The following is a 26,420-nucleotide window of genomic DNA, read 5'->3' as shown; positions in this document are numbered from 1 at the left end:
GTTTTACTCAGAATTCTCTTGTTAATGTGTTGCTTCCGTAACTGGATACCCAGCCAGACTGCCAGTCTTCTAGCTTGCTTATTTGCCACAAGTGCACTGTGCCACCTACCAATAGAAAGGAAAAAATAATGTGCACATTTCCACGAGAGAAATCCCACGCCTGGACCGTCGTTGACCGCCGCCATGATTCTAGCCTGCTTTTTACATCCAACACAAAAACTGCAGTCGTGGTGCTTTTGATTGTACTCAGAACTTGGAAATTCTGCTTTCTGAATAGGAAGATGTAGGTAACACCAGACTGCAGATGAGCTGCATACAGAGCTGGACTGGGACAAAAAAATCGTCTCGGGCATTTTGACTAGAGACCGGCCCACCATTATAGGAAAAATCATAAAGCCTTTGAATGAAAATAAACACTGTTGTGACAGTGATGTACACTGTTCTGATGGTATATATGTATCAATCTATCAATTGTTTGTTGTAAGACTCAGATAATTATTTTTTTAAAGCGAGACATTTTAAATGAGAATAATAAAGAAAACCATTTCCTTGTCCCCCCCTCTCCCTGTTAATGCCCTACCTGGCCCCCTGGCAAAAATTTGCTAGACCCGCCCCTGCACAGTTACCAGCTGTCAGCTAGGTAGAAAAGGATGCTGGTGTTATTTGTCTCTCAGAAACAGCTCATAACTTCCCTTCAACTCATTCATGTCACCTAAAAGGTAAACCTGTTTCTCCATCACCTGTTCAGCTCTGATGATTCAGTAAGGACATCTCCTGGTTTCATCTTCATGTTTCCCTCTCACCAGATAACCAAACTGATATCATGACCAGCAGCTTTACAGCTGTGGCTCCAGCAAACCTCAGCTGATACTAGAAATTAATATTAAATAAATTCTAACAACAGCTGATCAAGCTTAAACGTGCTGCTGTTGTTTAACGCGACATCTGCTGGTTTCCTCTTTCTGGCGCAAAGTGGGCGATAAATAAACAAGAGAGAAAAGCCGATCAGCTGATCATTGATCAGTTTCGTGATTGAAGTAGAAACAGGAGAGGAGAGAATGAGAGAAGAAGAGGCAGCTGTGCAGCTTCAGCTTTGTGTCTTTTTCATTGTAGCTGAAGTCCGGGACAAACTGTGTTCCTTTTCACCTCAGTACGAAACGCGTAATATTTTCTCTGAATACCAGACGATTCTGTTTTTTACGGGACGGTTGGCAACTCTAATAATTAACCTTATGAACAAAATAAAGTTCAACATCAGTAACATAGCACCCACACAGCTGTATAGAAACTCCGTCATGCTAGCTAGCACGCAGTACGAAAATGTCAGCATACCGAAAATAAACTCCACCTAAACTTGGTTTATATCTGACTCCGATAGACTGCAGGTCATAACTTCTTACCTGAAGTTCAGTTCACCTGACACTCGGACCGGCGGCCGCTTCGGGTCTCTCCTCTTGCCTCCCTTTTCCTTCATCCACCTGCTGGCCTCCACCACTTGCTAATGTTATTGAATCTGTGGAAGCTCCGCGATATCCACCACACGAAGTAACGAGTAACGAGCCTATCTAAATCCCAGTAACGAGTAACGCGTTCCTGGTTTTGGCATAATAACTAGTTACCGTGCTCGTTACCACAATAATAACGTAGTTACTGTAACGCGTTACTTAATAACGCGTTAGTCCCAACACTGCTAATAAATACCTACAGAGATATATATAGAGAGATATAGAAATATGTGAAACAGCTACTTTGACACTTGAGGTTTCATCTTTCCACAAGAGGAAGTGATCTGAAGGTGTTGCATGCAAACACATTTGCTCTAATTTCTTTGTCCATTCTGTCATCAGACTTCACAGTTTTAAGAAGATGACGTCTGCTTCAAACATTCACTCTTTAATAAGACAGCAGCTGGGGTTTTGAAAGCTTATAAATCAACTTTCTGATTAGACAGCGCAGTCTGCAACAGCCATGTTCTTCACAGAAGCTGAATGTTTGTTCTGGGTTTTTGTTCTCTGTCTGTCAGGTAGGAAAGATTCTGTTTTCCCTGATCCCTTAATTCAATGTCCACTTTGTATGTATCAGTGTAAATGCTGCATTAATGCATGGGTAAAATTTTATGGTTGTAGATATTTAAAGCTGTTTTAAATTTTACTGTTGTTTACTTTAAGCCATAATAATGATTTTTTTTGACTCTATAAGGTCAGTCCTCCTGTCCTTTCACAGTCACGTATCTCTTGTTTTAAATCACCACAGAAGAATAGCCTGTTTTTGTATTTGTTACAACTGGTTTGTCAGATTGTTCACCTTTCCATTGTATCAAATACTGCAGTTTTATGAAAGCTGTTAGTTTCTAAAGATTGATGTACTAAAAGTTCCTTTGCATCAGTGCTATGAAGTACTGAGTTCAGGCCATAGTGAGATGAGTCTCTCATTCCAAGCTTGTCTCAAATCCATATCAGTAAACGATCACTCTGTGTTACAATTAAAAATATGTGATCAACACATTTTAAAATGCGCTGGAGAACTACTGTAACCCAAACTCTAGTCTTCTACCAGTCACAAGCATGTAGAAGCTTAAAACTGTGAGAAAAGAGAAAGTAAAAGCAAGAACTATTACTTTCCATATCGTAATGACATATTAATGTGTTAAAGTTGACAGCCCTAACACATACAGTGGCTTGCAAAAGTATTCGGCCCCCTTGAACTTTTCCACATTTTGTCACATTACAGCCACAAACATGAATCAATTTTATTGGAACTCCACGTGAAAGACCAATACAAAGTGGTGTACACGTGAGAAGTGGAACAAAAATCATACATGATTCCAAACATTTTTTACAAACTGAAAAGTGGGGTGTGCGTAATTATTCAGCCCCTTTGGTCTGAGTGCAGTCAGTTGCCCATAGACATTGCCTGATGAGTGCTAATGACTAAATAGAGTGCACCTGTGTGTAATCTAATGTCAGTACAAATACAGCTGCTCTGTGACGGCCTCAGAGGTTGTCTAAGAGAATATTGGGAGCAACAACACCATGAAGTCCAAAGAACACACCAGACAGGTCAGGGATAAAGTTATTGAGAAATTTAAAGCAGGCTTAGGCTACAAAAGATTTCCCAAGCCTTGAACATCCCACGGAGCACTGTTCAAGCAATCATTCAGAAATAGGAGTATGGCACAACTGTAAACCTACCAAGACAAGGCCGCCCACCTAAACTCACAGGCCGAACAAGGAGAGCGCTGATCAGAAATGCAGCCAAGAGGCCCATGGTGACTCTGGACGAGCTGCAGAGATCTACAGCTCAGGTGGGGGAATCTCTCCATAGGACAACTATTAGTCGTGCACTGCACAAAGTTGGCCTTTATGGAAGAGTGGCAAGAAGAAAGCCATTGTTAACAGAAAACCATAAGAAGTCCTGTTTGCAGTTTGCCACAAGCCATGTGGGGACACAGCAAACATGTGGAAGAAGGTGCTCTGGTCAGATGAGACCAAAATGGAACTTTTGGCCAAAATGCAAAACGCTATGTGTGGCGGAAAACTAACACTGCACATCACTCTGAACACACCTGTCACGGACTGCCGGGGCTGACCGTGTAGAGTGAGTAGAGGACCCAAGAGCAGACAGAGGCGAGGGAGACGAAACTGGACTTTAACAAAAAAAGAGCCTTTTATTGAGGGCGAAAAACTCACAGAAAAAGGCAACAAAGTAACTGAGGGAAACCTGAACAAAGACTAGGAAACTAGGACTCTTACTGAGAAGTTAGACTATGACAAAACAATAAACAAACGATGACTGACTATGGCTGGGAAACTGTGGCAAGGGGTAGGGGAGATAACACAGACGACGCGACCCAGACTGCATGAAACACAGAGACTAAATACACATGAGGGATAATCAGGGGAAGTGGCCACACATGGGAACACAGCTGACACACATGAACCTAACAACAGGACAGGAGAAGTGAAACTGAATACACTGACATAGAATACAGACTTTCAAAGTAAAACAGGAAACATGTAGACTAGACGTGACATGAACTACACATAACCACGCAGACATGACGAGACTTAGTATAGGGGGGAATGACATAAATAACTACATGAACTTGACAACATAGGACACACAGACATAACACACATGAAGGGCAAGGGAGACTTAACACAAGGGTGATATAATAACAAATGAGCTAGAATCGTAATGAACCTAAACGAACAATAAACATCAAAATGAACTAAAACTCAAAACACTGGGTCATAAGACCCAGGATCGTGACAGAGCCCCCCCCATCAAGGGCGGATTCCAGACGCCCAAACCCCGAAAAACACAAAACCAAAACACCAAAACAACCCACCCAGGGTAGGCGGAGGGGGTCCAGGACGGAGGGCCAAGAACAGGAAACAAAAACAGCCGACAGGAAAACACTGGAGTTCATGACAAAAAGCCAAACACAGTTCAGGGGGTCGGCCTGGAGGGCGGCAACACAACAGCCCACAGTTTATGTGTTCAGGGGACCGACCCGGAGGCTTGCAACTCAACAGGCCATGCCATCTCATATCAGGTGGCCAGCCGTGCAGAAGGCAGCGGCGGCGCAGTTCAGGAGGCCGCCCACGACGGCAATGTTGTCCAGCTGACGGCCTGAAAAGTGGCCGGTGACGGGGCAGTCGTGGACGTGGCCTGGAAGGTGGCCGCTGACGGTGTGGTCGTGGACGCGGCTTGGCGGGCCCCGGATGCAGCTTGGCGAGACCAGACGAAGCCGAAGCTGAAGCTGGACCAGGCGAAGGCGACGAAGCAGAAGCCGAAGCCGAAGCTGGACCAGGCGAAGGCGACGAAGCAGAAGCTGAAGCTGGACCAGGCGACGGCATAGGAGCCGCAGATGACAGAGCGGGTGGTTGCTGGACGGGCTCCTCGGGCCCTCCAGCTGGCGTGGCGCGGGGCTGGACGGGCTCCTCGGGCCCTCCAGCTGACGTGGCGTGAAGCAGTGAGGATGCTGCGGAGTGTCGGGCTGGCACACCTGGGCATCCAGCAGCAGACGCAGGATGAGCTGCTAACTGGACAGGGAGCTGAGCTGCTAACTGGAGTAAAGGCTGAAGAAAAACAGGCTGTTGAGGCATAATCCCACACGGAGTGAGAGCAGGTGAAAAACAGTCTATAGGGCTTACTATCTTAGTACAGGAGTCCATGAAGTGAGCAGTGTTAATGACCACCAGTTCTGAGCTAGCAAGCCTTGGGTTCTCAGGGTCTGCATCAGTTTTAACTGGCTTAAAGGAAAATGGCTCAGTCTCTGCAGTCACAGGAGGAGTCAACATAAGCTTGTTGGACCTAATCAATGGCAGTGTGAGGCTCAGAGGGGCTAGTTTAGCCATACGAAAAACAAGAATGGCCACCTGACCCACAAAAACAAGGCTGAGACCATTAGGGTGAGACCCCTGGACAAACATTAAACACGTATGGACCTAAATAACGGCATGTTAGTAGCATGACTGTGATATGTTGGACAGACGCGTTTGCTGGAGCCTGCACCCGTAGTGATCTGTGATTTCAGAGTGATAGCTATATTGTGTGGAGAGACAGATACAGGTAAAACAGTGCTTGAACCATTAACTGAAGCAGGTGACACTTCAGGCCGTGAGTGAGTGGTTATACCATTGGTCGAGAGCAAGATCTTATCTAGTGATGAGTTCACAGAGACAGGAGAAAATGGTGTCACATTAACCCTGATCTCAGCCACCCTCTCCCGATTGGAGGTAATGGTGCTGGAGCAAAACAGTTCAAAATCACCCTGTTTATTACCTTGAGAAAAACAGAATTCATGTTGCAAAGTGCCACAGTCCAGGTTACCAAGATCTGCACTTGTGTTTTTATCTTGAAGTAGTAACATGAGTTCATGATCGGCATTCACCGTTTTCAGTTCATTAAACACAACAGTAGCAGGGAAAACAGGATCACTAGTCATTTCGCGCTTTAATTCGTGGTTTGCCACCTCTGCAACATTATTGCTTACTTTGGCTTCAGAAGGCCCCGAAGTTGATGAGGCACAATTTTTGATGGCCGCCTCCAACACACACACACCTCTGTTGGCCCATTAAAGGAGGGTGTGGCTTGGGAATCGATCAGTTCTGGTACATCCACACCTTTATCTTGAACCTGATCTTCAGACATGACCTCCTCCCGTGACTGAGTTATGCCATCATTACCTTTCTTACGTGACTGGTGGAGGAGAAGAGCAGACTCAGGGAGGGAGACGTTAGCCACAGAAAGCTCAGTCTTGGATGGAACCTCAGACATGGTAAAAGACACAAAAGGAAACACTTCCATCCTACACCCCACACTATTAACAGGAGAATCAGTGGAAGTCTCTTTCAGTATCTGCGTAGACTCTGAGGTCCCTACAAGATTGTGTCAATTGGTCTTGATTGTCTCAGGAAAAATGTCTCTAGACTGTGGCTCGGTTGATAGTTCACTAGTAGCCATATCTCCAGCTAAGTCTGTATGCACTTCACACTCTTTCCACTCAGAGGAAACTTGGGGTGACGGGACACATTCACTCACCTCCGAGTGCTGTGCGGCGCGACGGCGACGCGAACGCTGCTTTTTCTTGGCTGTGGACGCCATTGAAGTAGACAGTGGAGCCTCTTGCAGCGTCGCAGAGGCCGGGGGGGCGAGTGTTGGCGGAGCGGTAGGTGGGAGTTCCTGGCAACTCAGGGGGCCCCCAAAAGCCAGGCACGTACCGTGGAAAATCTCCTCATAGTTAGGAGTAAGCCACGGCTTCCACCTGAGCTCCTCCTCTAGTTGTGCACATGCGGCTCGCTGCCGCTCCGCGAGGTCAAAGTCTACGATCTCCACAGCGTCTTCCTGTCGCCCTGCGGAGGGCGAGACGTGCCGTAGTGATGCCCGACGGCGACGTGAACGCCGCTTCCTTCTTGAAGCGGCCGTGACCGAAACTTGAATGTCTGTGGCGACCGGCTCCTCGTCCTCTGACCACATCCGTGCCAAACAGGAAGCAGGGGACGGGTAGACCGATCGAAGCGGCGAGGGTGAACGACTCAGCCGCGTCAGAGGAGTGGGCGCTGAAGATCGGGGAGGCGATGGCGGCACCGGTGGGTGTGGCTCCGCGGTGACCCTCCGTGAGCCGACTCGAACACTTGCGGGCTCACGAGGCAGCAGCGGAGACGACTGGTTACAGGGTTGCTGTGGCTGTGGCAACACGGAGTCTACAAAAGTCTTTAAATCCCCTGATAACCTCTCCCTGTAAGCTGCGTGGGCCAACACAATCTGGTTCAGCTGTGCCCTCACAGCCTCTTTCTCCCTCTCCGGTCCACACGCGGAGTAGATACGCCATTGTCCGTGGAGCACAGTCACCCGTACGCTGAACTCCCAGAAATCCTCGCTCACTTCTGCTGGGTCCCACATGGTCGCGTCGTACTGTCACGGACTGCCGGGTCTGACCGTGTAGAGTGAGTAGAGGACCCAAGAGCAGACAGAGGCGAGGAGACGAAACTGGACTTTAACAAAAAGCGAGCCTTTTATTGAGGGCCGAAAAACTCACAGAAAAAGGCAACAAAGTAACTGAGGGAAACCTGAACAAAGACTAGGAAACTAGGACTCTTACTGAGAAGTTAGACTATGACAAAACAATAAACAAACGATGACTGACTATGGCTGGGAAACTGTGGCAAGGGGTAGGGGAGATAACACAGACGACGCGACCCAGACTGCATGAAACACAGAGACTAAATACACATGAGGGATAATCAGGGGAAGTGGCCACACATGGGAACACAGCTGACACACATGAACCTAACAACAGGACAGGAGAAGTGAAACTGAATACACTGACATAGAATACAGACTTTCAAAGTAAAACAGGAAACATGTAGACTAGACGTGACATGAACTACACATAACCACGCAGACATGACGAGACTTAGTATAGGGGGGAATGACATAAATAACTACATGAACTTGACAACATAGGACACACAGACATAACACACATGAAGGGCAAGGGAGACTTAACACAAGGGTGATATAATAACAAATGAGCTAGAATCGTAATGAACCTAAACGAACAATAAACATCAAAATGAACTAAAACTCAAAACACTGGGTCATAAGACCCAGGATCGTGACAACACCATCCCCACTGTCAAATATGGTGGTGGCAGCATCATGCTCTGGGGGTGCTTCTCTTCAGCAGGGACAGGGAAGCTGGTCAGAGTTGATGGGAAGATGGATGGAGCCAAATACAGGGCAATCTTGGAAGAAAACCTCTTGGAGTCTGCAAAGACTTGAGACTGGGGCGGGGTTCACCTTCCAGCAGGACAACGACCCTAAACATAAAGCCAGGGCAACACTGGAATGGTTTAAAACAAAACATATCCATGTGTTAGAATGGCCCAGTCAAAGTCCAGATCTAAATCCAATCAAGAATCTGTGGCAAGATCTGAAAACTGCTGTTCACAAACGCTGTCCATCTAATCTGACTGAGCTGGAGCTGTTTTGCAAAGAAGAATGGGCAAGGATTTCAGTCTGTAGATGTGCAAAGCTGGTAGAGACGTACCCTAAAAGACTGGCAGCTGTAATTGCAGCAAAAGGTGGTTCTACAAAGTATTGACTCGGGGGCTGAATAATTACGCACACCCCACTTTGCAGTTATTTATGTGTAAAAAATGTTTGGAATCTTGTATGATTTTTGTTCCACTTCTCACGTGTACACCACTTTGTATTGGTCTTTCACGTGGAATTCCAATAAAATTGATTCATGTTTGTGGCTGTAATGTGACAAAATGTGGAAAAGTTCAAGGGGGCCGAATAGTTTTGCAAGCCACTGTATGCCCCGTGTGTGGAGCTGCACAGCGACAACATGTTAGCGCGGTTGACCCGTTAACGCGTTATATGTAGAGAGACATTTCAGAGATTTACAGTCATTCTGCGTGTCCAAACTTTTGACTGGTATATATGGTGTTTCATGCACTCTGTATACACATTTGCCTTTATCTGTCTGTCCATTCTCTAATTAGCATCTCTCTTTTAAGCAGGACACTTCTGAATTTCACCTCCTTTATTTTACCCGAACAGCATCTGGAGTATTTAGAAGATCAAACAATCAAACATTCTGACTAAAAGCTGAAATTTAAAGCAGTTGTGTTCTGAAGCCAGATGTTTGTTTTGGATCTTGGATCTTTGTTCTCCATCTCTCAGGGAGGATATATTTTGTTCAATTTAAGACTGCAAAACATTTCAGGTGTAGCCAAATTGTGCAAAGTCACATAAAGATTAGATAAAACAGGATAAGATCTGTTAGTTGAAGGGACTTTAACTAATTCTATCTTGATGAGCTACACGTCATTAAAGTACAAGTTAATCATTTGCATTATCATTGTGCAACTGCCCTGACTTGTTGGTATAGAGATCAATGTTACAGAAATTGTGTAAATCTGCATAGATGCTTGTTAATCAAATGTTCTGCTAAAGGTGTTCAGGGACAAACAAACAGCATCTGTGCCTTGAAAGGTTCATCAGTAAATCTGTCCTGCTCACATCAACATCCAACTTCAAGCATGAACTGGTACAGTGTATACAGGGGGGGCTTGAAGATTGAGACCTCTGCAGATGGAAAGTACAGCATGTCAGCAGAGAGTAACTTGACTCTGACAGTCAACAATCTAGCAGAGAATGATGCAAACATTTACTGCTGCAGAGAACCTGCTGACAAATCAGACTGCGGCCAAAGGGGAATTTCTCTCAGTGTTGCAGGTACAGTGGTTTTATCAAATGCATGAAGAACTCATTTATGAATAATCAGTGTATTGATATTATTTCTATTAACGATCCTCTCAGAGCTGCAGGTAAAGGTGATTCCTGCCACAGAGGGACAGACAGTAACACTGATGTGCAGCAGCAGCTGTCCTCTGACTGAAAAGCCTGCAGCCTACATCTGGTACAAGAACAGAGAGTTTCTCTATGAGGACTGGTCTCCCTGGTACCAAGAGCTGCTCAGCAGTGAGGAAGCAGTCACATACTCCTGTGCTGTCAAAGGCTACGAGGATCTCAGAGCCCCTGAAGTCTCTGTGGGTGAGTCATGATGTTCAGTTTGTTACAAAATAAACTACTAAAAATAAACTAAGTGAAATAATTCTCAGTAAACATACTCAATACTCTAATATTTCTTTTCATCCAGATTCCATCACATCAACATGCTTCAATGTGACTTACACTAAAAGCGAAATGTGTCCTTATCAGCAGGGATCAGAACATGAGCCTTGTTCCATCACATTTCCCAGAGGTGAACACACAAACACATCTTCTTACTGATGTCTGAAATACACTCACTACATTCACTTTTTTAACCCCTCAGCTGTAAAAAGGCTGAAAGGTTAAAAGATGTTATTGGCAGTTGGCATGGACACCGAGATTTGTAACTGCGAGAATGAGGCAACGTAGGATTTCCAAATTGCTACAAAAGGCACGTGTACTAAAAATCTTTGATGATTTTGAATCTCAGTGACACTGACCTCAAGGTCGAGGTCAAAGTTCTAGTTTTCTGAAAATTTTGTGATTGCAATACTTCAGGAATGAATTCAACTAGGATTTTCACATTAACAGCATAGGTACATCTACTAAGAAGCTGAGGAGTAGCGCTGGCAGCCATCAGTATTTTTAAAAAATGAAACAATTTTTTGAACAAACGTGAATTACATTATGCTTTGGGTGAAAAAAGTAGAATGCCAAGATTATTATGGAAGTGTGGGGATGCAGTCAATGAAAATGTGTTAAAGTGAAAACTTCCCTGACGAGGAAAAGACAGAATGAGTACACAGATCACTCTCGTATAAGGAAAAGAGAAGTGAGTTCAAGTGCCGTTGTTCTTTGGACTCACCTCTACAAATCTGCTCCCATACACAAAACCATGTAACTGACATACATACATGTATAAAATATGCATATTAATAACATAGTGACTGACGAAACTGTATTTATCATCTCCTCAGTGGTACATGTTGTAAGGACACCTGGGAACACACTGACCTGTAGCACCTCATGTCCTCTGATCGGCCCTCAAACTGTCTATGTGTGGTATGAAAATGGAAAACTTTGTAGGGAAAATATAAGGAGCATTTCAACTCCAAGTTCTTTGGAAAACAACTTTTACTGTGTAATTAAAGGTCACGAGAATCTTCAATCTGATGAAGTCTGTGAGTATCAAAGAAAACTGTTAATTCTGTTAATTAATAAAAAGCTGTTATCTCAACATGCAGACACCACAGTCAACTTTAAATCTTCCATCTATATTTCAGGTGTTCAGGATAAAACTGCTGGAGAGTGAATTATGTCAGCAGGAGAATCTGTGCTCTGGAAGGATCTTCAGTCAGCATTATTAGTAAATACTCACATCCTGATAACATGAAACCAGAGTTTAAATGTTGGAATAAAAATGGAGAACAGGTGATAAGGAACTTGAAAACCGATTGAGCCTTCAGGTCGTGTGGAGTATCACGACAACGTGAAGAACCAACACATCCTGACCATCAAAAACCTGACGAAGAATGACTCAGGAGAATATACATTCATCCTGAGACGACATGATAAAGAAATGAAACTGCCTGGAGTCTTTTTGATTGTCACAGGTAAAGTCTCCTAACAAGGATTAAGATGTTTTATTCATGTAAGAGCCTCAATGTTTTACACTAAAAAGCCTAATGTAAACCTGAGCAAACAAAACTGAATGTAAAAGTGTTATCAGCAAAATTTCACTGATCATCACATTTTAGCTGGTCTAAGAATAAGTGCTGCTTGTAAAACTGTTGACTGTCCTTTGCTTTCCACACCAATTGACCTGTATCACATTACCCATCACAATGCTATCCTATATTTCAAAAAAAGGTAACTGGGAATTTTTTATGAGATTTATAGTTTTTAATTATTTAATAATGTTCCTCTTTCAGAGCTGAGAGTGAAGATGAGTCCTTCTGCAGTGGTGACAGAGGGTCAGAGAGTCACACTGACCTGCAGTACCAGCTGTCCTCTGACTGACAACACAAACTACATTTGGTACTTGAACAGTCGACCTCTGAACATGACAGAGACACACAACAAACATCTGATCCTAGACGCAGTCAGCAGGGAGAATATAAGAAATTATTCCTGTGGTGTTAAAACCAACAAGGATAACACCACAGCTCAGTGGCTACCAGCAGCTGCAGGAGGTTTTGCAGCTCTCCTGTTAATAATAATAATACTTCTCACTGTGTTCTGCTGCCAGAGGTGAGCATCACTGTGTTCTCTTTTAGATCAATCATGTTCAAACTCTGATTTGAAATCTGTTATTCAGTCGTATCCTTTCATGTTTGACACTCAGTAAAAAGAAGGCTTCCAGTCATTCTCCAAAGAGTGAAATATCAGACAACAAACAGCAGGTACACCATACAATGCATCCACAATCCTGTTTTTCTTTTACTTGATCATTTATCCTTTGTGTGGATAGATTTTTTTTGTCTTGTTTATCTCACCAACGTCTTAACCTTCCATATTGTGTTAAATGTGTACCTTATGGGAGGTTATGTTTTTTGGTCTCCTCAGGTCAACCATAATCCCATATATGAAAACTTCTCAGCTCACTACAGCAGAATGCCTGTCAATACACACCAACAAGCTCATCTCTATTCCAATCAAGGTGAACTTGACTCCAATCAAGGTGACCTCTACTCCAGTGAAGGTGAAGTCTATCCCAATCAAGCTGAACTCTATTCCAATACAGCTGATCTATACTCTAACATCCAATATTGAGTCACTGCCTTTTAAACAGAAAAATCTCAAAAAAGCACCACAGCTGTTGTGTACAGAGTGTGAAACAATCACACTCTAAAATGGCACATAGAATACAGTAGAAATGAGTAAAAAGTAGAAATGCTTGTGGTTTTCAATTTAAAGATGTTTGATGATGAAATGCATGTGTTGCGTGCAAAGTATAAGACAATGTAAAAATGTTATTGCTAACTTTGTATAACATTCAAACTGTCCTACTTGTGAGCTTTGTGTTGTTGCTTTCTGCATGGTTTAGAGCTTTCAAACTGAACAGTTAAAACTTTAAGTCATCATTTCTTTTTTTTCCTGAACCATAAATGAACCACTAACGGATTAACATAAATCAATAACCTTCATGAGTATTAATAAATATTAAAAAAAAAAGCTAAAAGCGCTGTAGTAGTTTAATTCTTTCAGCTACAACTAGTGTGAAGATTTATCTGAATAATCATTTGTCTCTTATTTCTTCAGCTTTTTCTGTAAGATTCTTGAATGTTTGATGTTTGAATAAACCATTTTTCCTTCTATTATTATCTCTTAAAGAAACTATTTGTTATCAGAATGTTCAAAAAAATCACACAGTTAGGTGACAGTGTTGATACAGCCCATGACTTAGGATGTAATTATTATGTAAAAATACTTACTGGTAGGTGCGATGGTATAAATGAGTAATAATCCAAGATCTCTTAGGAGAGAAGAAACGTGTCCTGAAATACTGAGTAATTCTGAAAAAAAGTTTAGAGAACAGGATTACACATAAATTTTATATTTAAGTTGATAACTTTGGGTCATTTTTAGGAGAAATATTTTTCACGACTTTCATTGGAAATACACATTTATTTTTACTGAAAAATTCCAAGGTTATATAAGCAATGATGTTAATTCTAATATTAATTAATTATATGTTATTAACCTAAACATTTGGAATTTTTGACATATGAACATCCACCATTATAACCGCACACAAATGGCAGAAAACAAGTGCAAATACGTGTAAAACCGGGTCTGTTTTAAGGTGAGTTTCCTGCAACCAATGATTCCATCTATCCATTCTCTTCTGCTTATCCTTGTCAGGGTTGTGGGGGTGCTGGAGCCTATCCCAGCCGCCAGGGTAAGAGGCTTGGTACACCCCGGACAGGGTCTGTCCAGTCTGTCACAGGGCTAACACATAGAGACAGACAACCATTCACACTCAAGTGCACAATTTAGAATTACCAACCCCACTAACTGCATGTCTTTGGAAAGTGGGAGGAACAAGAACCCATGCAAACATGGAAAGAACATGCCAACTCCACAGAAAGGCTCCGGCCAGGTGGTGGAATTGAACTCCGGACTTTCTTGCTGTGAGGCAATAGTGCTAACCACTGTGAAAACCAGCCATATAACATTTCATGTTATCTTCTGCTGTGCAGACTTGATAACAGGTAGGCAGACCACAGTAGAAAATGTTACCAATAACAGCAGGATAACTCAGCAAACATGATTAAATCCCTCGGCATTACTGTATCACGAGATATGATAATAATTCCCTCTAGTGGACGTGTCTCAAACTGCAAAACAAACGAACAAACAAAAAAAACCAGGAGAGGAGCCCCCCAGAATTGTCTGGTTTCATATTTTATATTTCATATTATTTTATTTTTTGTCTATCAATCAATATGTCACAGCAGGTGAGACAGCAAAAAACAAGAGTGAATTTCAAACACAATTTTTTAAAAGAGTAACAAACTTTGTGAACAAAGTTTTTGTATGTTTTTTACATCTACTTTTAGTTCTTAGCTAAGGTTTAGTTAACTATAATAACCTTTTAATAATAACCACATCAGAATCTGCTTCAGCTCCAAGTGTTGCCTTGGAGTTGAGGTTGCCAACGTCTACCTGATAAATTGTGGATGCCCATGTGGACCAGCCAGCGAGTACTGTGAAGGTTATGTTTTTCGACTTTTCCAGTTCATACCATCAGGCCAACCTTCCTGGGTGATAAGCTGACGCATGTGGATGTCTCTCTTGTGTCCTGGATTGTGGATTACCTGACAGGAAGGCCACAATATCTGCGTCTTCAACACTTTGTGTCTGCCAAAGTGATCAGCAACACACTCATGTCAGAAAATAAACTGGGTTAAAAGCACCACTGCATTCTGCAGGAAGGACCTGAGTCGTATTTATTTTCTGAAGCAGCTGAGATCTTTTAACATGTATCGGACAATGCTCAGGATTTTCTATGAGTCTGTTGTGGTGAGTGCCATCCTCTTTGCTGCTGCATGCTGGGACAGCAGGTTGAGGGTCACAGATGCCAACAGATTATTGATAGAAAGGTAAAAAAGATGGATGAGATAATGAAGCTGTTGTCTAATGAAAGTTTCTGTTAAAGGTGTTATTATTTGGAACTTTGTCCATGTTTATTATGAGCATTAATGCTATAACTGTCACGATCCTGGGTTTTGTACCCACCGTTTTCTGTTTGGGACTTTTCTGTTTGATATTTCCCATTTGACTGATTTTAGTTTAAATATTACCTTTACTTTGGTTAGGTTTTCATTCTGATTTTGTATTCATCGTTTTCTTTGTTATTCTCATGTTTTTCTGGCCCTCCTGTGTTGTCTATGCCTCATCTACGTTTCTGTGTCCATGTTTAGTGAGTTTGTCTTTGTGTTTACTTTGGCCTGTCAAAATCAGGTGTTAGTATCAGTCTAAGTGTTGGTTCCCTGTTTTGTTTTGATAGTCTTTTGTCCTGTGTGTGTTGTGTTCAGTTTTTCTTTGCTTTTTTTCATTAATTGATTCTGTTCAGTTGCACCTTGTTTTCCTCAGCAGTGTCTCTTTCCCCCATAGCCTCATGTCTTTTCAAGTCTATTCAAATTTCCCTCTGTTCAAGTTTTCAGTTTAGGTTTTTGTTCCTGAGCTCTGGCAGTAAAGCTGTTTGAGTTTAATTAAGCCTGTCTGCCAAGTCCTGTATTTTGGGTTCTCTCGCTGCTTGGCACACACCCTCACTTGATAGTAACAGTAAAAATATGACAGTAAAACCAAAAGTATTAAAATTCTTAGTGATCAACAATCATTAAAGTCAATTGTCCCTGAGTGTAAAATATAGAAAGATTAGTGAAAACTTGCCACATAACATAAATAAGTAATGACATTTATAGTCCTCACTTGTTGAGGGTTAAGCAGAGAACAATAGAAAATGTTACCAACGTGTGCAGAATGGCTCAGAACAGATGATCAGATCCCTCAGCATCATAGATCGTTGCATTAAACATGGAGTTGCTGACCCAATGAGCATTAAGTATGGTCCCTTCTGGTCTCAAATTACTAAACAACAGAACAAAAGAGGAGGGTGCTAAGGGAATCTGAAATTATGCTTATTTTTCAGCATTCAAACAATAAATCACAGAATTTGAGGCAGGAAACAACAAGAGTGAATGTTGAACACAATTTTTATTTAAAAATTTACAGTGTTTATCTCTGTGGTTGAAGACCTGTTCTCACTTCTGAGTGTTGCTCAAATGTGATAAAAGCTGCCACTTTTAGGCCACACCCAGCACCCATCTGTAACCAGTGGCAAAAAAAAGTCTGCATCTCCACAGCAGTTCATGTTGCACAGTGAGCTTGAATCTGCGGTTTCTTGATCACCACAGAGGTTTGTATTCATCACAAAGCATAAACCATCATAATGAGATATGGACAAAAGCTTTAACACATACACAGCTTTCTTCTCAACAGCCTCAAGCACCTGAGGCTTATTGCACATTTATTTAAAATACAAGTGCACACAGCAGAGTCGACAAAAGATTGAAAGGAGAAGGAAGGAAGTTTGGTATTAGCTTCAGAGCTGCACAAGATGTGAAACCACTGAATATGAAACAACAGTCAATCTTTCCCCCCCTAACCTTTCACTCTGAAGAAGAGAACAGCTTAGGCTGACCGATGACTTACTTTTTTTTTATTCAAGCTTTCACTGTCAATGTTAAACGTTAAAGTCTGGACTACAACAATCATGCCGTTCAGGAATGCTTGTCGTCTCTTTGTGGGTGTCATCATTTACATCTCAGGTATCAGTGATTATTTATTAGTCCCTATTTAAGAATAAAAGTAACCTTAGCTAATCCTACTACATGATTTATAGATGACAACTTTGAGTTCAGATTAGATCCTAATGTAAACTACAGTATATCTCTCTCTTTTAGACAGAAAGGTTTCTTTCTAATGTAAGTTTGTGTAAAAGGTGTTAATGGAGGAGAAACCAGGATCTGTGCTCTCAAAGGTTCATCGGTGGATCTGCACTGCTCACATCAACATCTGACTTCAAGCACCAAATGGTTCACTATCCAATGGAAGGAAATTATGTTCAGAGTGAGCTCTCTGTGGATGGACAACGTGTAACGCATACAACATGTCTGAAGAGAAAAACCAAACTTTAACCATCAGTGATCTAAGAGAGAGTGATGCAAACGCTTACTGCTGTATGAAGACTACAGACAGTCCACAACTCTGTTGGCTCAACAGAATTAGTCTTCAAGTAGTTGCAGGTACAGTGACTTTTACTCATCTATTACTTTCCAATTGACATCATTGTATAAGTTGTTATCCACCATCCTCACAGGGCTGCAGGTAAAGGTGATTCCTGCCACAGAGGGACAGACAGTAACATTGATGTGCAGCAGCAGCTGTCCTCTGACTGAAAAGCCTGCAGCCTACATCTGGTACAAGAACAGAGAGTTTCTCTATGAGGACTGGTCTCCCTGGTACCAAGAGCTGCTCAGCAGTGAGGAAGCAGTCACATACTCCTGTGCTGTGTCAAGGCTACGAGGATCTCAGAGCCCCTGAAGTCTCTGTGGGTGAGTCATGATGTTCATTGTGCTACAAAACGTTAAGCAAACCCCTGTAAAAATAGTCTCAGTACAAATATTTAACCATGTGTCTTTTTGTCCAGATTCAATAACAAAGACATGTTTCAGAGTGACTTGTGCTTATGGAAACATTTCTTCCCACAATCAGACATTAGTGGATGAGCCGTGCTCCATCACATATCCCAGAGGTGAAATTTCCATACCCAAACCGTACAAACACATCTTCACTTAACCCCTATTTTGTCATATTGTGTCAAACCAACACTTATACGTATTTAATACGCTGTATCAAATATAGTGTCAAGAAATTTATTTATCCTTTTTCAACAGAGGTTCATGTTCAAAGAACTTCTTCTGTCTCGGGGTTTGTCACACTGACCTGTATCACCAGCTGTAACCTGACTAACCATCAAACTGTCTACATGTGGTATCACAACAAACAAAACTATTATGAGAATCAAGATTATTCAGTTGATAACTCTTCAAGAGACACATTCTCTTGTACAGTTAAAGGTCACAAACGTCTTCAATCTAATAATGAACTCAAGTGCTGAAATACAGACCAATCAAACAACTTTAAATCTTCCATCTATATTTCAGGTGTTCAGGATAAAAACTGCTGGAGAGTGAATTATGTCAGCAGGAGAATCTGTGCTCTGGAAGGATCTTCAGTGAACATCACAAGTGAATACTCACATCCTGATAACATGAAGCCAGAGTTTAAATGTTGGAGTAAAAAATGCAGAAAAGATAAAGTGGAAGTTGAAGAGCTGATTGAGGCTGCAGGTCGTGTGGAGTATCAGGACAGCATGAAGAACCAACACATCCTGACCATCAACAACCTGAAGAAGAATGACTCAGGAGGATACACATTCAGATTCCAGAAAGATCATGAAGGATGGACACAGTCTGATCTGCCTGGAGTCTTTTTGATTGTCACAGGTAAATCTAAACTCCTCACTCAGCAGACTTTACTCATTAATATCTGAACAGGAGCAGAGGTGGAAGAAATATTCTTATCATTAATTACAGAATACCTATTTAACAATTCTAATGACAGATTTTTTTCCCCTCTTTTATTCTCACTGACACTTCTGCATGGAATATCTTATACACAACAGACAGACTGTAGGTTAATTTTAACAAAAACTTCAGACTCACAGTAAAACACGCCTGTGTTACTAGATACAAAATCCAAAGCAGTATAAATTACAGAAAAGTTTCTTTATGGTTCAGAGGTTGCTCAACAGAGGCTGGTTTTAAGATGTGTGTGAAATCGAGTGTTACAATTGGTCAGAATTGGCCAATAAAAATGTGATAAATGTTAACTTTCTATAAGGAAAACACATTTAGTCTTTTAATTTGAATATTTTTAAATTCTTGACAATAAAAGCGAATGCTATGCCAGCTTCTAGCTTTAAAGGTGTAGAACAAACCTGATGACAAACTCCTACATAATTAAAACATCAACCAAACACATCCAGAGTTTGAGGGCTGTGAGTAAAAAACGAAGGCAGTTGAGGCCAAAAACAGCAGGAAACTTGTGATTACTACAGTAAACACAACAGTTTTTTTCTCTACATATTTTACTTTCTAAATTGAGTTATTGTGAGCAACAGGAATGTTAACAGAGGGATAACTTTGTTGAAGCACACTGTTTATTACAATCACAGCCCGCTGTCTTTAACAGTCTCACTATTTTTTTGCCTTGTTTGTGTGGGGATTTATCCAAAACATGTGTTGATCACCGTCATTCACAGTCTGGTTTAATAAGTAGTTTGGTTTGGAATTGTGCTTGTCTGCATCTGTTAGGTGTAGGCTGTGTGCAGGCAGGAATGGTGGACCCATAGTGCAGACGCTCGGAGGCAAAAAGGTGAACTCAAAACAGCTTTAATGCTGAACTCAAAAAAGGTAACAAAACTAAGACTTCAAACATAAACTCAGGCAAGCAGACAAAACACACAGCATAATAAACGGTAGATCGCAACAAGGACTGATGAAAACACAGGGCTTAAATACATAGAGGGAGCAATCAGGGAATGGGCAACAGGAGGGAAACACAGCTGGGGCAAATCAGGACTAACGAGACAAGGAAAGCAAAACCAGATACACTAACATGAAACACGGACTTTCAAAGTAAAACAGGAAACATAACACAGAGACGCGAACTTAACAAGGGGATACAGGGGAGACAGAGAAACTATAGAACACAGAGACAAACCATAAGACATGACTAACAAAAACCCAAAGACTAGAAATTATAAATAATATAATAAACCCCAAAACCCTGGGTCAACGACCCAGGCATCCTAACAGCATCATTGTTTCACAGAACAGCATTATCAAGATGTGGCGATTATCAAATTGGCCAACAGATATCAATGTGCGGTCTCAATTTGTTTCAAAGCCAAATTCTTCCATTGGTTCATTGTTTCACAAAGCCTTGCTTTGCCCATCACTACTGATTGAACCAAATTAGAAGCAGAGCAGAGATTGAGGAAACTAACTGAAACACAGACACTGACTGACAGGAGCACACGCAAGATGAGGAGACGATGACATGACAAAGACCAGAGGGAGATTGAGGACTTAAATATACACATGAGATAATTAGGATGATACACAACTGGGAAAAACAAGGTACAGGTGAAATAAGTCAGACAAGGAAAGTACAACTGAACACAACACAGGACAAGAGACTATGAAAATAAAACAGGAGACTAACACTGACTGAAACACCAACCAGACAGGCCAAAGTAAACAACGTTAAAACTGACTAAACATGGGAAACATAACAGAAACAGACTAGGCAAAGGGAACATAGGAGGACAGGACAAACTTGAGAATATCTAACAAAGAAATCTTGAATACAACACAAGATTGACAACCTAACATAAGCAAAGGTAATTGTAGACACTAAAGCTGGTGCACCAGAATGTCTTACTAACGAGTTTCTTTTAAATACAAGGGGAGATCGAGCGAGTCAGAAACCCAGGAAACAGATGCTGAAGGTCTGATGAGAAACAGTTTATTCCCAGGCCAGAAAGCAACAATGACAAACAATTCTAACAAAAATCTTGTCAAGATACTAAAACCCCCAGGAATAAACAAACCCAATATCAAAAAAACCTATAAAACACAATGTTCCATGTCACTACCCGATCCGTACCGGAAACCAGATCCATAACACGCATGTGCAAAAGGTCTATTTCCGCTTGAAGCATTTTTCGATGGTTACGGGTCAGAGTATCTGTTAAGATGTTAATAATAATAATAAGTATGTCTTAAAATGTTTGCAATAATGAAACATTTCAATATAATGTAGACAAAAACGAAAAAATAAGAAGATAGTTATGGATCAGGATCCCCCGATCCTTACTGTGCATGTGCAAAGTCGGACCGTACTAATCGGGTCTACCTGATCCGCATATGCAGATGTTCTCTTCTTCTTCTGTTTCTTTTAATGGCAGTTTACTCCCAGTGTACGAGAATACCGCCACTTGCTGACCGAGTGAATGAACCCTATGTAAACTGAACTTCCGTCAGTACAAATCGTGTTTGTGTATGTGTGCTAAATTTGATTTAGTGACAGTCGATTTGATTTATTGATAGTCACATCAGGATCCCCTTCAATTTGCTTACCAGCCCTGTCTCGGAACTGAAGACACCATCATCTATCTGCTCAATCAACCAGCGATGCATGTGGATGCTTCACTGGTGTCCTGGATTGTTGATTACCTGACAGGAAGACCACAATATGTGCATTAATTTGTTTGTATACGGAGGTATTCATTGTTTAAATGTCCCGGGCAGTTGAAAAGGAGGCAGAGCTGTTGAGAAAGGCTAGGAGCTAACTGGGCGCTAACCCTGTCATTCAAATATATTAACTGTCGCAATGTTGGCAAAAAGAGGAAGTGACGTGCAATAAGATGGCCACGTCCAGACGCCTTCCTGACCACTCCGCTCCGACTATGCACCTTTTTAGTTTTTTACTTATTTTTTGCTCTGGTTTACATTCCAAAATCCTCTAGTTTTATAGTCTATGACAGCAGATCACTTGTAAACATGGGTGACAAGGTTGCACATTTAATCTTGGACACTTTTAAACCCGACCCATCCTGGCCGCCAGAGATTCTACGCGGTGCGGAGAACAACAAAGGATGGGCCACTCATCCGAGGTGTGGAACAAAGAAGCGCCGGGGGAAACGCGCTGGCATTAGGAACAGACTGAGACAGCAGGCGCATCGCGCACCACTGCCCAGCATTCTACTGGGCACTGGAGAACAAGCTCGATGACCTAAGAGCAAGAGTCGCCTTCCAACGTCACATGAGGGACTCCAACATTCTGTGCTTCACGGAGACATGGCTGACCCCCACCGTGCCAGACCAGGCCATAACTCAGTCGGATTCATTCTTTGTGCTCCGCGTGGACAGAACGGGAGAGTCAAACAAAACCAAAGGTGGAGGAGTGTGTTTCATGGTAAACAGAAAGTGGTGTGATGCCAGGAGCATTTCTAGTCTTTCCAGCGGCTGCTCGCCACATCTGGAATTCCTGAGCATTAAGTGCCGCCCTTTCTATTTGCCCCGTGAGTTCACCTCGGTCATCGCCACGGTGGTCTACATCCCACCCCAAGCGGACACAGGTATGCCTTTGTCCGAACTACATGATGTGCTGAGTTCGCTTCAAAACAAGGACCCGGGCGCAGCCCTCATTGTAGCAGGAGACTTTAATAAAGCGAACCTCGGACAAGTCATGCCGAATTTCTACCAGCATGTCTCGTGTCCTACGAGGGGGGATCGAATTTTGGACCACTGCTACACGCCATACAAGCAGGGCTACAAAGCTGTCTCACACCCAGCTTTTGGAAAGTCTGACCACAACGCCATCTTCCTCATTCCCCAGTATAAACAAAACATACGGAGGGAAGAAGTAACCACGAGGGAGGTGAAACGTTGGTCTGCCCAATCAGAAGCGGCGCTACAGGACGCACTCAACGACGTAGACTGGGACATGTTCAGAGCATGCGCAGTCGACATCAACGAATTTACGGAAGCAGTATGCTTCGTGAATATGCTAGCGGAGTCGATTATCCCCACTGCAAGAGTCACCACATTCCCGAACCAGAAACCGTGGGTGGACAGATCGATCTGTGCTGCAGTGAATGCCACGACCCCCACTTACAACGCGGGTCTCGCCACTGGCGATATGAGCGCCTACAAAGCGGCCTCATACGGCGTGCGGTGCGCGGTGAGAGATGCCAAACGCCGGTACCGGGAGCACGTGGAGTCTTGCTTCTACCAGGGCAACACATGGACTATGTGGCACGGACTACGCACCATTACGGACTACAAAGCCAGGGACACTGCGCCGATCAACACCCACTCTGCATTCAGCAACGAGCTGAACTAGTTCTATGCCCGTTTCAAGGTTAGCCAGGCGGCTATTGCTAACTACCGCCTGACTACCAAGGACAGTGACGTCATCAGCAAGAGACCGGTGATCAGCATCGCGGAGCACGACGTCCGAGCGGCACTGAGGAGAGTGAACACAAGTAAAGCGGCGGAGCCAGATGGCATCATCAGCCATCTGCTGCGCTGCTGTGCTGACCAGCTAGCAGGTGTGTTCACTTCCATCTTCAACGAGTCCCTGGCGAAGTCTGTGGTTCCCACATGCTTCAAAAGATCCACCATCATCCCTGTGCCCAAGAACAGCAAACCCTCATCCCTGAACGATTACTGGCCAGTTGCACTGACCTCGGTAGTAATGAAGGTGTTCGAGAGGCTGCTGAAAAACATCATCTCCTCCTCCATCCCAGACACCACAGATCCGCTCCAGTTCGCCTACCGACCCAACAGATCCACAGAGGACGCCATCGCCCACGTCCTGCACACCACCCTCAGCCACGTGGACAAGAAACAGGGTAACTAAGTGAGAATGCTGTTTGTTAATCACAGTTCAGCGTTTAACACAATAGTGCCCAGCAGACTGTTCGCAAAGCAGAGGATCTGGGACTCAACAGCCGTCTGTGTGCATGGGTGTTGGACTTCCTCACTGGCAGAACTCAGGTGATGAGGGTGGGTAGATGCGTCTCGAACAGCATCACCATCAACACAGGAGCACCACAGGGATGTCTCCTCTCGCCACTGGTCTACTCCCCCTACACTTCAGACTGTGTGGCCACCCACAGCTCCAATACCATTGTGAAGTTTGCTGATGACACAGTGGTGTTGGGCACCATCTCCAACAACGATGAGGCGGCCTACATGGATGAAGTGAAGAATCTGGCATCATGGTGCCAGGACAACCATCTCCAGCTGAACGTTGGCAAGACCAAGGAGCTGGTGGTGGAGTTCAGAAGGAGTCAGCACAGAGACTACGAGCCCATTATCATCGATGGAGTTCCAGTGGAGAGGGCGCAGTCCTTCAAGTATCTCCGTGTCCACATCTCCTCAGACCTGACATGGTCTGCCCACATTTAGGTCCAGACCAAAAAGGCTAGGCAGCGCCTGTACCACCTACGACAACTGAGGAAGTTCAGGGTCTCTCCAGAGATCCTCAGGATTTTCTATACAGGCGCTGTGGAGAGCATCCTCACACAGAACAGCACATCCTGGTTTGGGAACAGCTGTGTTAAGGACCAGAAAGCTCTTCAGAGAGTGATCCGTACAGCAGAACACCACTGCAGGACTGCTCTCCCCCCCGCTTCAGGACATCTACACAGGAGATGCCGGACTAGAGCAGCGCAGATACTGAAGGACCCGTCCAATCCCGGCAACAAACTGTTCCAACTTCTGCAATCCGGTAGAAGGTTCCGCATCATCCAGGCAAGGACAGAGAGACTCAAGAGGAGCTTCTATCCCCAAGCCATCCGGCCCTAAACCACACCCCCATGCTACTACTGCACATTCACCTAATGTATAGATTATATATAATGCTCTTTATAAGCCCCCCCCCCCCCCCTTTTTTTTTTTTCACAAGTCGAGCAGCGTGTCGGGTTACATTTCTCTGTGTGTTATACCTGTATAACTATGCATGTGACGAATAAAGAACCTTGAACGTTGAACGTAAGATTTGCGCATGCGTGGTACCGATCGGGTTTCCGGTACGGATCGGGTAGTGACATTCCATGCGCACCAAAATCCCACCCTGTCGCACAGTGCAACTGTCCTACAACCAAGGATGAATGTTTGTTAGGTGTTCACAAACAGGACAGAAATCCCTCTTTCAGAGCGGGGTCCATGCCACCCTCGTCCCAGCCAGACGAACAGAAGCCTCCTATCCCTGTCTTGTCCCTCCACTGGACTCATCACATCCAAGCCAGCTCACACTCCGCACTGGAATCTGACGCTCGATGCCACCGTGGCTCCCCTTATGGCATCACCCTGCAAGAAAACAAAAAGGGGCCAGAACCATCGTCCCAGAAGCTCGCCTGGCTTGTAGCCATGGCAACCCTCTCCCAATACGGCTGCACCCGGTGAACAACACTGGAGAAACGACTCAGAAATGCAGGCAGAGACATAACTCTGCCCTGCTGCCAATCACACGCCTTGGGACTGGGTCGCCACATCATGCTGACCGGTTCGTCTCCAGATGAGGCATCGCAGCCCCCACGATCAGGCAGCGGGTCCCTTTTTTCCACCTTCATGCGCTCCTCTTCATATCTGGGGCCTCTCTTCCTCCACTGCTTCCTTTTAATAGGTCCTTTAAACAGCTGATAGGCCACCTCTGGACAAACCCATGCGTCAGCAGGTGATCGTTTGTCCCATGCACAGCCAGTCCACAGTGGATTAAAAAAATGTCAAATAACACACAAAACATGCAACACAAACAGAATTAAGTAATGCAAATAAAATCTACACTCACAACTAAACACAAAAAAACAGAACAAAACTAATATAAAAGATAAATACAAATTTCCACTGTGTGATATAATGTTTAAACTAAAAACTAGAACAAAATCAGACAGAAATTATAAAAACGGACAACTGAGTCCAACACAGAAAAAAAAGGGTATAAAACCAAGGATCAAGACATAAAGACACAAAGCACAGTGCAAGTTTCAGTTATTGTGGACAAAAGTGAAGGCAGAGACCCACAAAAATGAAGCAAATCGACAGTCAATGTGAAATGGACTGGTTCTTATATAGCACCTTTCTACTCTGCTGGAGAATTCAAAGCGCTCTATACAGCATGCCGCATTCACCTCATACACACAAGCATTATTATCTATACGGTGAGTGCTTTCTAACTATCATTCATACTCCGATGGATGCATTGGCGAGCAAGTTGGGGTTAGTATCTTGCCCAAGAATATTTTGCATGCAAACTGGGGGAGCCAGGGATCGAACCATCAGCCTTCCGATCAGCAGCTGAACTGCTCTACCTCCTTAGCTACAGCCACCCCTTATGGGTGTTAATGTTATGATAAGCTGTTAAGTAAAGAATAACCCAAGCTGTCATGCACTGTACATGGGGCGGAGTAAAAAAGGCAACCATTCCTCTGAAATGTCATGGAATTAAATTACAGAACCTAAGTTACAATTGTGTAACGTTTCATATCTTGACATATTATGTTTTTCATTATAAATGTTCCTCTTTCAGAGCTGAGAGTGAAGATGAGTCCTTCTGCAGTGGTGACAGAGGGTCAGAGAGTCACACTGACCTGCAGTACCAGCTGTCCTCTGACTGACAACACAAACTACACATTTGGTACTTGAACAGTCGACCTCTGACCCCGAGAGAGAACCAGAACAAACATCTGATCCTAGACG

General features: G+C 43.3%; 1 protein-coding gene across 1 annotated transcript; it reads left to right on the top strand.

Moving 5' to 3' along the window:
- Nucleotides 1-1,847: 1,847 nt before the first annotated feature.
- On the top strand, nt 1,848-26,366 carry LOC120440535. The gene is made up of 7 exons (XM_039613208.1): nt 1,848-2,023; nt 9,475-9,756; nt 9,841-10,074; nt 17,732-17,836; nt 17,979-18,161; nt 18,249-18,590; nt 26,251-26,366. The coding sequence occupies exons 1-7, from the start codon at nt 1,969-1,971 to the stop codon at nt 26,364-26,366; spliced, it is 1,317 nt and encodes a 438-aa protein (XP_039469142.1). The 5' UTR covers nt 1,848-1,968.
- Nucleotides 26,367-26,420: the final 54 nt, after the last annotated feature.

The sequence above is a fragment of the Oreochromis aureus genome, linkage group 6 (assembly GCF_013358895.1).
Source record: "Oreochromis aureus strain Israel breed Guangdong linkage group 6, ZZ_aureus, whole genome shotgun sequence".
Taxonomy (NCBI): Eukaryota; Metazoa; Chordata; class Actinopteri; order Cichliformes; family Cichlidae; genus Oreochromis; species Oreochromis aureus.
This window is presented reverse-complemented; position numbering and strand designations above follow the sequence as displayed.

Bases quoted from the DNA above. Each gene is read 5' to 3' on its own strand.
- LOC120440535 (XM_039613208.1), top strand. From the start codon at position 1,969: ATGTTCTTCACAGAAGCTGAATGTTTGTTCTGGGTTTTTGTTCTCTGT. The intron at 2,024-9,474 runs GTAGGAAAGATT...GTTCTGCTAAAG, and splicing joins TTTTGTTCTCTGTCTGTCAG to GTGTTCAGGGACAAACAAAC. The intron at 17,837-17,978 runs GTGAAATTTCCA...CTTTTTCAACAG, and splicing joins CTCCATCACATATCCCAGAG to AGGTTCATGTTCAAAGAACT.